Below are 12018 nucleotides of genomic sequence, written 5' to 3' on the forward strand. Positions count from 1 at the left end.
GAAATGGCCCCTCAGATATTCCAATGCATTTTAGAAGAAAATCTAGCTAAGCAACCTAATGCAGAAAGAGGTTTTTCTCAGAATAGCAGTAGCAAAGGCCAATTTCAAAATTGTAAGACTTGAACTAACCATGTAAGTACCAAGTTTCCTTTCTGCTCACAATAGTTTCAACACAGGACATCTGGCAAACAAAATAGTTGACACAAATTTCATTGTGAGATAAACAGATATAATAGAATAACTGAACCGACAGAAATTCATTCTACAGGAACCTGTATGTAGCATTTTGACTGCATTCCAAGGTGGATGTGAAAATGGCTCCACTCACCTGCAGTTTCAGAAGCATTATTTGAACCTGTAACCACTGAGCATTGACATAATGGTTCCTTTAATTTTTACATTACTGGATTTTATTACATGCCATGTATGGGAGGCAGTCATAATCTCCATCACCACTGTGCAACTCAGAAATTATGCTATAGGGTGTTTTATGCACCTTTTCGATGAATTTGTGACAGTTTAGTAAACTTCAGACCTCGGTAACGCAGTGAAAGGCCTTTCAATCCAGCATGACTGATCACACAATTAAGTCTGAATGCTATCATGACTCAACACTATTCTTTAATCTCTCTGAGAGCCCCAGTGCAGAGCTGAAGCTGTCGTTACCAATTCTGTAATGGACATCAGGGCAAGAACAAACAGAAGCCAGGCTTACTTCAAAGACCAGCGTCTCATTAGTGGGTCCTGCCGCATAGAGACTCTCGGGGTGGTTAAGGGAGCGTTGATAATCAAAAACTGTCCCGGCAAAGGGGAACTTCCCTGGCCAGTCGATTGTCCAGTCTCCTGTCAGGTAGTACCTGCTGGCCAGGCTGCGCACGGCCAGGTAGCTGGGGGAGATGTGCAGCTCCTGCAGCTGGATGCTGCGCGCGCCCGCTGGCACCGTCACCACCGCGTAGTAGTCTGTGAGGAGAGGAGGCAGCAGCGTGTTGGCAGCTGGCACACACAGGGCTGGCTCAGCTCCCCGAGCCACTTTGAAAATTAGCACAGTTCAGAAGATACACAGCTGTTCTGACCCACCAGCTTAGCCCGTTTTCTCCAGGAAAAGCCAGTTCTGATTCTAACATCCCCCCCCAGCCTGCCCCATGCAGCCTGTAATCAGAGTAACTCTGAGGTATTTCAATTCCTGAAATTTTTGCTTGTGATTAAAGGTAAGAAAAAGCAAGTTCATCATAGAAAAAATCAGAACACACTAATGGTGGCTCCACTGTAGCTTTTCCTGTAGTTCCCTACAGTAGCTGGAAGGTGCTACTGCCAAGCAGAAGGGCTGTGAGGTGAGGTGCACTGGGATGCAGAGTCTTCACAAAGCCCTGGATACCAGAGGATCTCCCTGCTGCCAGCCAGGGCTGCATTACTACATCCTGGACAATTTCCTGGCCTATATCACTGCAGTAAGGACGTGTCTTATGAACAACAGCAAAGAGATGCTCAAAATATCCCTGCGCGTACTGAAATCTTATCTGCGTTTTATGCCTGAAAAACTGCAGCACGGTGAGATTATTTCCCAAGAAGCCTGTGACAGTCCACTAAGGAAAAGTCCACCTCCCAGTGCCTGCATCTTCCACTGAAACATCTTCCAGACTATTTAATTTGAAAATGGACATGGAAATACTGTCATGTTTGGCATTAAGCCGTTTTATATGTTCCACAGTCCCATCCCAGTCAAAGCTGCTGACAGCTATTTTTTCACTTGCCTGAATCCTAAAATCTCTTTTAAGAGGAAATTCACATGTGTAAAGGGAAAATGTGGCTTAAGAAACAAGAGAATTGTTTAACTGATGAAGACTTATGCTCACAGCCTTCTTGTTACCAAGGAACAGGAGAAATGTGAACTCTCCTCTCACTCTCCCTGTGATTTTCTGCTCACATCTGGACCCTCAGCCACTGCCTGAATGAGTAAGGAGTCATATATATTGCATGGGGACACAGCAGAGCAGTGAGTTGATGGTCATGGGGAACAGTTTTCCTTACCATTAGCTTTGTGCTGGGTCAAGTATTGGCCTTTAAAGAACTTGCACGTTGAATTATCTCCTTTACAAACTCCACAAGCATCCAACACAGCTTTGGAACCAAGTCCATGATCACACCCTACTTGCTGCAACCAAAAGGCACAAGTGAAGGACTTAGACAAAAGGGAATTTGAAGAAACAGCTGCATTTTCCCTAAAGGAGTCAATTGCCCACTAATAACGAAAAGATAGACATTAGGATTGTAAGAAACTTAATTTTATCTTACTTCACATATTCCATCAATACAAACATCGTAGTTATTTGGAGAACACAGAGTTCCATCCTTCACTTTGCTGGACATTGCAAAGAAAAAGTCAAAGTCTTCAGCTGTGCAATACAATTTACATCTGTCTTGCTCTGTGGAAAAAAATAAACAAACAAACAAAGACAAGGAAGCATTAGCAGACCTGCATTCTTAAAGACATAAAAAGCACCTTGGGTCTTGTTTCTTCCTGTATTCTAGAAGATAAGCTACAAGGATGAACTGTGCACCATGAAAATTTAGGACACCAGAATGTAGCTAAATAGAGATATAGGTAAATAAAGTACTTTATATTATGCTTTTTCAATTTAGGACACCACAATGTAGCTAAATATAGGTAAATAAAGTACTTTATATTATGCTTTATTTAAAAGCACACATGTGTTTGCTTGTCCACACAAAGAATTAAGAATTCAAACTCACTGTAAAAGCACTGCCTTAGCCCTGCTGCTGCCTCCTGCTTTCAGTTCCACTGCCTCACAGGCTCATATTTCATTTTTATTAAGATAAATGGGAGACTGCAATAATTATATCTGAAGTTTATTTAAAATTTGGGAAAGAGATAACATGGCACAAATGACCAGTTCAGCTGAAAGCTAGATCTGCAGCCAGACTTCCCCCCAACAAAAGTATTTTTCCTCCAACAAATCCCAACCACTGTCAAATTTCTCCTTACACGTGGGTGGTGTGTTTTGCTTATAGAGGGCTGATAAATGCTGCACAACAAAACCAGTCATGAAATTATAAATATTATCACCACAACTGCTGAAATGCAGAGTTTTAATTCAAATTGATGTGCAACAAATAAAACAGTTTTTAAGAACATGAAATTGGATTCAAAATCCTTTTATTGTTAAATCAGTAGATGGATCTCCAGTAGTCCCTTCTGCAAAGAATCTGTAGCAGTTTTGAAAACCAGATCATGTTTCCAGGATGATAAATGTAGATCTTGGAGGAGCTTTTACAAAGCAGCTGAGAGGAAGGATGGGCATTTTTAACTTCAGAATCACTTGGGGACATCTTGCTTTTGACAATTACGTCCCTTGTCCCTAATTTTAAGCATCTTTTACTAAACACAACTCCTCCCTTTAAAACCAATGTATGCCACCTTAATTTCTATTAAACAAGATGTATTTTTTGCCCTATTATACAACATCCACTGCTACACATTGTGAAACTTCTTACCTCTGTTCACTGGCTGGTTAGGATAATTTTAAATACCCGTGAAAATGTCAACAAAAACATTTGAAGGAAATATAATCATGCTATGAATGAATGTGCATGTATATATTTAATTATATACATTATAATCAAAACCAAATTTGTTCATGTGCTAAACAAAGCAGCTATGATGTGAGAAAATTCAAACACTTTTATTCAAGTAGTGCTTTCAAACTGGAGAAAATATTTGTTTTAGCTGGTAAAAGTAAATACTGATTCAAAATATTTGCAAGATTAAGATGCATAAAGTAAAAATAAACTCGCTTGTGCAAAATAACAGAAATAGTTATTGAGACCTGAACTTGATAAAGATCTCTTAGTAAAAGATGACTAAAAAATGTATGCCAGTACATTGTTTGCATTTCCACTTCTCATGGGACCATACTAGCAGAAAAGTCAAAAGGTTGATTTACTGTTACATTTTGAAATCTGAGAACATTCCAAAAGAAGGAAGATTCTGGTAGTGTTATTGTGGAAGCTTACATTTCCCATGCTGGAAATTCCATGGAAATTGTTTTGCTTGAGTTTCAGACTAAGCAATATGGAATACAAAATAAGAGAGAGGGGGGTAGCAGCAGCAGAGGAGTCAGGGTGAGGACAAGGACTCGAGTTCCCAGCCCAAATCCATCCTGCATGTCCCTGCAGGCAGGATCACACAGCAGCCTGGCTCCAGCTCTGCCAGAGAGCAAACACACCTCACCCAGACCCAGGAGCCTGTGTCTGCTCACAGGGGGGGATGCTCACCCAGAGCACACTTGTGAATCGGTGCCCAGCGCTCCCTGTCCCTGAGAGCAGGGCCACTCTCACCTTCCACTTTGGTGTAGGGCTTCCACTTGTAGAACCAGCCCCGGAAGGGTTTGCTGTTGTACTCTGCACACTGCAGGGCTCGGAAGTCCAGGCTGCCTGCTGGGCAAGGCTGCTTATTGCAGAGCTGGTACACACGGCTGGAACCTTGGCAGAACTTCCCACCGTACTGAGGCCTGCAAAGGAAAGAGAAAAAGATGATTTTGCAAAAGCTCCCTTTTGTGTGATTGGCATGTTGCACGTGTGTGAGAACACAGGGAACAGGAGAGGACATTCTGCCCTGGGAGATCAGTATTTCTTATATGGGCCATTAATTTTCATGGTTCCTAAAACCAAGCAAAGCAGTTGACATGAATTATCTGCTTGGATCAGTGCAGACTCAGCAAAGATGCAACCATCTAGAGGTGAGTCATGTTTGCACTAATTTAAATTTATAGGGCTATTTGGTACTGGCCGGGTTCAACCTTGTTATACAGCTATTTTTACTCTGCTGTAACCAAGGAATGAACATGTGCAAAGAATTACCTATCACAATTAGAGTTAATAAAGGATAACATAACACTGATCAAACAAAAAGAGAATGAATGATTACATTTGCTTGTTCATTTATTTTGTAAATAATTTTGAAAAAATGTGCTTTTAAATAATCAGAGGAAACCGGGACTGTGCATAGTTGTCCTGCTTTAGGAAAGTGCTGGAATTCCGAGGTAATTTTAAACATGTCACATCCACTTCAGCAAACCTCACCTGGGCATTTCCCTTCATCTTGGCCAGAATGGAAAGAGCATATTCTATTCCTTTGCTCATAGCTCACATTATCAGAATATTTTTTTTTTAACCATTTGGTCTGTGCACAGATATTGTAAAACAATATAAAATGCAAGAGTTGCTCTTTTGAACTTAGCAATTCACTGATGTAATTTGTGCAGTTTCACAACGCTCAACATCTGCAAGCACTGAGCCAAGTCTTCAAAAAAACAAATTCTAAGAACTCTTTGTTGTATTATACATTTCCAGCATCGAGCAAAAAGAAATGTAACAATGCTACACTTGCACTTGTTTATGTAATGACTTTTTAAAAAATTTGGGAACTTACATACTTGAAGGACAAGATATAAACTTTGAGTGGACAACTTTTCCCATATTATACACACATTAAGGAAAAAACCCAGAATAATATAAGAGACACTGAATAACGATAATATATTAACTAAAAGCAATAATTTAAAATTCTAAGAGGATAGAATGTGCAATTGAAACATATTGTTTGTTGAAATCCCTAAACACTATGCTGTAACTATTCCCCACATCCAAGGATCCCATGCAACCCCTGACTTGCTCATGCCTGGAGTAGCATGGAGACAGCTCTGTGCAACGTGGAGGAGAAAATCCAGGTGTTTCTTCTGTTTGCTGTGGTATCAGTTTTAACTCCCATATGTCTAACCCTCTAACCAAGCTGGGACTTGCCTTTTTTATGTTTTACTTGCACAATATCTGCCTTTTCCAGAATTCTGGGCTGCAAAACAGTCTTTCAGAGAAAGAGATGGAAACCCACCTGTTACTGTGTTTAAAACTGTGTTAAATCACCAGTGCTGTGGAAAAAACCACAACAACTTCCACTGACTTTTCCTGAGGTCACCTGCCAGCTACACTGATACTGGGTATAATGGTGAAGGTCCTAAAATCACATTTTCTGTCATAGTTGGTGGCAATCCAGCCTGTGAAGGACAGGCAGGATATGGAACTTCAGTGAAATCAGGGGGTGTTTATGTTGACTTTGTGCAATTGGTGAGAGCTTTGAGTTAAGGCAGCCAAAATGTTGGGTGCTGACTCAATTCCCTACAGACTTTCTTTACAGCTTCAGCACATGGAGGATTTTTGACCTCCTTCAACCCCAGAGAGCAAATCTGCTTTAGTGTAAGGAAAAGAAGCAACCTCCTTCCAAGTAAATGCCACCAAATAAGCAATATAATAGAATTATTTATGGCTAGATTGTGATTTCCAGCCGCACTCTTGCCTTTAAGGATGGGACAAAATTCCTCCAAACTAAGAAAGCTCTGAAAGAGGCATTCTGTTTCCCAGCTCCATTACAGCACTTTAATATTACAGCACATTCCCATTACTGAAACTGTTGGCTTGAGAGTGATGGAAACTTCTCCACCTTCATTTTTACCAACAAGATGTCAGTAAGAGTTAAGTAATTCACAGGAAAAGAGATGGAGATCTACAAATACAGATTCCTGTGGAAATACTATTATCCACACTGAAAAAATCATGCTTTTCTTGAGGATGTTTGTAGCACTAGTAGGTTTTGGGTGGACTGCCTCCAGAAGCTGTTGGTGTATCCACACTTACAGTGGAAGGCCCTGCACAAAGGATGTTCCAGTATTTCTGTATTACAGTTCCCCCAGTACAGACACAGCCTAAAGCTTTCACCCCTCTGTGACCCCCTCCAGAAACCTGACATAGGTTGACCTGCATGAGGTCTTGATGAGGATAATTGGAAAAGGGAGAAATTTGGTGAGAAAGGCCAACAAGAAAATGTCTCCAAAGATAGATTTGGAAAAGGAGTATGAGTGCAAAATGTAAGTACTCCACTCCATATAAGACTCAAATCCTAAAATGCTACAAGAGTAGCTTAAATTAATTCTAGAGTGCCCTTTTAAGGGTAGAGTTCCTAAACCATGTCATTCACCGCAACACAACAGAGTGTAAAATCCTGAAATTGATGTGATCAAGGAAAGTATTTCATGCAATACCAAATGAATTAAGACTCTGAAATTCCAGACTCCTAATTTTCACTTTTGTAATAATTTAATTTCATGTAAGAACCCTTCTGCTCATCTTGTGGCCATATTATGATAGTATCACAAAGCTTTATTATTCTGCATGAATCTGAAAGGTCTACAATGCCTTTCACAGCGTTTGTTTTTCAGAAGTATTTTAAATGGCATCAGTAATTTGCATCAGTTTACATCTCACATTTTCTGTAATCACCATTACAGATGTTATATACAAAAGATTTTAAAAAGTGTGTTCAAGCAGTTTTGATTCAGTCTTTTGACTGCACACATGCCTACAACTCCATTCTGCTGTGCTGAACAATGCACTATTGTGAGGTGTAGGATGCAGTCCCACAGATATGATTCAGGTATTAATTTAAATCTCTCAGGCACTCTTCGGGTTGTTTCCCAGCCAAACTACTAAATTATGCAATCAATTTCTATATTGGAAAAGTACCTCAACTGTAAAGTGCTGTGGAGTATGAAAACCAGATCCATGAAATTACACTGTGACAATTTACAGGAACATAATGATTTCAGCAAATCTGCCCAGCTCTGCGGGCTGCAGGAGATCCCCATGGGTGTTTGTCAGTGAGAATTTGTGCACAGCTCCAGTGGGAATTCCAAAGCCATACCAGAGCTGTTCGGGTGTGGTCACAAGGGCTGCCTGAAAACTGGAAGGAGGATGGGAATTGAATTGGTTGGATATTATTTGCAAGAGGACGATTTCACAAACTCACACAGGTAACAAGATTTCCACACACAACAGCCTCATGCTGTATTCCTCACTTGTCCTTAAATTTCTGGTAACGTGGGTCACCTTTAAATCACCAGAAACTGAGACATTTCCCTCAATGTTCATAAGATGTCAATCATTGTGATTTCATTTTAGAGTCCAGTCAGTTCTTCACAGATCCACACCCTTGTTGTAATCTAATTTTCAGAAATGTCATTCTTTGTCATTTTCAAAATTTTGCTATCCAAAATCATCTGTCAAGCTTTTGAACAAAACAAACATCAGCTCCTACACAAATCTGGAATAGGAAAAGTGACATAAATATATCACATATAAAATAACATACATTTATTTATGAAAATATATAAACATCTGAAATACGTTTCAGAAATTCAGAAAGAAAGAAATCATTATTCTGAATTCCTGTATATTTTTAGAGGTTAACAATGAACAGGGACTAGTCCTTAAATCATTCTCTGTGGTGTAGCATTGAAAATAGATGATATTATTTTTCTTCTGATTCCACATTCATACAAAATGTTGTGATGTCAAATACAGCTACCCGGACATTTGTGCACTGTTGTGTGGCTTATTTATACTCCTGTCATTCCATCAGTGTAACTCTGAGAGAGAATTATACCATTTTCTCTTTGCCCTAAATGGATTACTACTAATACAATGGAATTAAGTCTAGTGTAAACATGATCCAGCTCTGGTACCAAGTATGACTTGGTTACATCAAATCTTACTTCATTGGAACAGACAGTTCACTCTGAAGGAAAGTTCTAAATGCTACAGCAGCTGACACATTTCATGTTGAAGAGATTCTGTTTGAAGCTCCCAGAAATCTTTATCAATCACACCAGTGCACCAAACTGAACCATTTCTACTACTGGACACTCTCCTGTCACACCAGGAGAGCAAGGGGCAGCTTATGCATAAATGCAAAGAACAATGTGCAGCATTCAGCAAGAAAAGCAGGGACCAAAGCAGGAAGACCAAAATAAATACATATGTCCTCTAACTGAGACTCTGCATTCTTGTGCTAAACCGCTTAACAAAGGAAAATATCCAAGTAATTTTATTTATGAAAATGAACTGAGAAACAACAAAAAAGGTCGACAAAACACTCTGCTACGGATCTGCAAAAATTGGCTTGACTGAAGGTAATAAAGACTATTTTAACTAACTCACATTCTCCTATAACACAGTATATGAAGCATGGATATTATACTGCAGCAGTCTATAGATGAGAGGCTTCTTTACAGCCTCATATAAACTGTGTCATATTTTCTGTGCTTTTTTATTACTGCAGTTTAAATGCTGCTTTTACTGTGTGCAATGAGGAATACATGTGTCTATGTCTGCTGAATTTGTGTATGAAATAAAAGAGGGAAATACTTCTTTTCTTGTAAGCTGCAGTGAGTTGAGTACTTGGGAAAGATGCTGGTCAGTTAACACTTTTAGTCTACTTTGAAATGGTTATTATAACAAATAGTATTTACAGAGATAAGATATTAATTAGAGGCAAATAAAAAAATGTTTCATGAGTTAGCACACAATTCCAGGATTCAGCAACTTTCGTTTGACTCATGAAATATAAAAGAATGCAAAGAACATAACAGACATGCAAAGACATCTGTCCTTATCATCCTGATCATAACGTGATCTCAGTAGAAGTCTTAATAGCTTTTAAGATCTTTTTCTCTTGCTTGTAGGCTCGTAAAAATGTCTGTATGGTGCTTCCTTAAATGTAAAATTTAAAAGTGTAAAATGTAAAAATGTCTGTACAGTGCTTCCTTACTTCTGCAGGTATTTGATAAATGTAGCATCCCAAAATAAACGGAGCAAGTTGGGCTGGAGATGTTGAGCTACTCCAGCAGTCTGCAGCCAGGCTCTGCTTTCGGGTGTCAGGACACAGAACTGTCTCCCAGCCACGGACTGCTCGTACTGGACACGGGAGGAAGCCCTGCAAACCTTTCCACACACCTTGTTTCCCTGCAGAAACGGACCGTGCTTGTTTTCTGCCCTAGGAACGTGAATAAAAATTCTACCTTTCCATGTCTTACTTTGGATTATTGCAGTGTCTTTCATTTTCTGCCCTAGGAACGTGAATAAAAATACTACCTTTCCACGTGTATGTCTTACTTTGGATTATTGCAGTGTCTTTCTTGATAGGTGACCCCCCCTCCGCAGGTGCGAGTGCACTCGGACCACTGGGACCAGGCGGACCACTGGCCATGGACAGGCTTGGGCCCGTGGTCACCGTACCGCACACACTGCCCTCTGCGACACCACTGCAAAACAGGGACACAAAACACCGTCAGCAGCACCTGGGAGAGGCAAAAAAAGAAAAAAAACCCCCAACATTTAAAAGCCCCAGTGCTTGATCCTAATGCAGCCACCCACTGAACTCAATGAAGAGCTCGGAGTGGGACAAGGACTCTGGAGTGGGACATCGATCCATCCACTCACATACATAAGTAATGTTCTAATATTTGTCCAAGTTTTGAGCTGAAGATCCCTGAGGTAGCAAATTTTCAAAACTGTTCTCTCGAAGAGTGCTTTTTTGCCTTACTATTCCCCCAAAAATTCATGTTACTGCATGACCCTTAGCTGCAGAGCCTCAACATTTCCCGTGTAATTTACACACAGCCTCCTAGAATTCTGCTAACATGTCTCCCTTTTATGATTCAATTAGGAAATACTGCACAAAGAGAAAAAGCAAAATAGAACACTCGTCAGTAACTTCAAAGTCAAAACAATGTTCTGCTGGAATAAACCTCATAGGTAAAGAAAATATTTTGCATAACTACAGATGAGAGTAAATTAGAAAGTTCAATTCAAATAAATGCAAAAATATGAGGATAAATACAAACAAGATGAGTGTAAATAAGAAGGTTTGACTCAAACAAATAAGCTCTGGTTCAGTTCAAATAAATGCAAAAAAATGAGGGTAAATACAAACAAATAAGATGAGTGTAAATAAGAAGGTTTGACTCAAACAAATAAGCTCTTTCAGTGGTGATCTCTGATGAAAATATAGCCTTAGTCTGTACAGCAAATAGTATGGCTTAAGGTACGCTCATATCAGAGTGGAATTGGAAACTAATTGGTGATCTAACTCCTGTTATAATTAATGTGTTTTCTTACTGATTTAGATTTGCCCTAGATATCTGATCCCACAGCTCCTTGGGAGAGGCACCAGGCCCTGCCATCAGACAGGTACCACTGGGAGGCCACATCCTGAGTATGCATCACAGTGCAATCATTTACAAAGCAATCTCAAGGTCTAGGATGGCAAATCTGGAGGGATCTGACTAAAACTGGTTTTGATGGGACCTTTTATTTGACCAAACACAGTCTAAACTCAAGATAGGATGACAACATTTTATTTATAAAACAACTTACCATACTTATACCACAAGCTGTTCCTTCTGCTGCAGGCATGAACTTTGTCTCACACCTGTGACCCACTTTGTGACACCAAAGGGATTTGCAGATATCCTGAAAAGGAAACAGTACTCACTACAGTGCTCATAATTTCCATTATTTCCTCGTATTTAAAAAGAATAACTAATAAAATATGCTTTTGCTCCCTTAAAAGACATATAAATAAACTTTTCTGAATTTGGAAAAGCCTGGGTTAAAGTTTCCTAGCACAGATGTACCCTATATATTCCCTTCTTGTTTATGCACCATTTCACTATATATTTCTTAAAATTATATTGAGTGTGAGATTATAATAGAACACAAACAGTGTTAAAAAGTTCATGGCTAAAATTTCATCGTGTCTTCAGGGACTGTAATACTGTGAAGAGACAAGATTTTTCTAAACCACAGAAGATATCTGGAAAGGCAGTCTGTGCACAGTGCTGTTCACTCCCTCTTCCTTGTCTATTAGCTGTGGAAGAAACACAGCTGCCACCACTTGAATAATGTGGTTAGTGTATAATAAATCAAAATACTCCAGGATAATAACAGGAGTAAAAGAAATTACCATGCGTTTTTTTCAGAATGAGCACTCCAGCTTATTTTAAAAAATGCCTTCTCTGAAGAGACCAGTAAGGAGTGTAACAGTCATTAAAACAATAGGTTAATCTAAATTAATCATTCATCATGAAGTCAAGAGTATAAGTTACATTT

At 39.4% G+C, this 12018-nt stretch overlaps 1 protein-coding gene across 2 annotated transcripts in view; it reads right to left on the minus strand.

Moving 5' to 3' along the window:
• Window positions 1-12018, minus strand: part of ADAMTS18 (ADAM metallopeptidase with thrombospondin type 1 motif 18) — a 78837-nt gene that overhangs the window by 26221 nt on the left and 40598 nt on the right. For both annotated transcript variants that reach the window (XM_039711274.1, XM_039711275.1), the window contains 6 exons: window positions 11284-11379; window positions 10021-10169; window positions 4357-4529; window positions 2293-2423; window positions 2029-2152; window positions 716-960 (listed from right to left, as the gene is read on the minus strand). In XM_039711274.1, the coding sequence (XP_039567208.1) occupies window positions 716-960; window positions 2029-2152; window positions 2293-2423; window positions 4357-4529; window positions 10021-10169; window positions 11284-11379 (918 nt within the window). The remainder of the gene's footprint in view (window positions 1-715; window positions 961-2028; window positions 2153-2292; window positions 2424-4356; window positions 4530-10020; window positions 10170-11283; window positions 11380-12018) is intronic.

The sequence above is a fragment of the Passer montanus genome, unplaced genomic scaffold (genome assembly GCF_014805655.1).
Source record: "Passer montanus isolate IOZ18808 unplaced genomic scaffold, ASM1480565v1 scaffold247, whole genome shotgun sequence".
NCBI classification, from domain to species: Eukaryota; Metazoa; Chordata; class Aves; order Passeriformes; family Passeridae; genus Passer; species Passer montanus.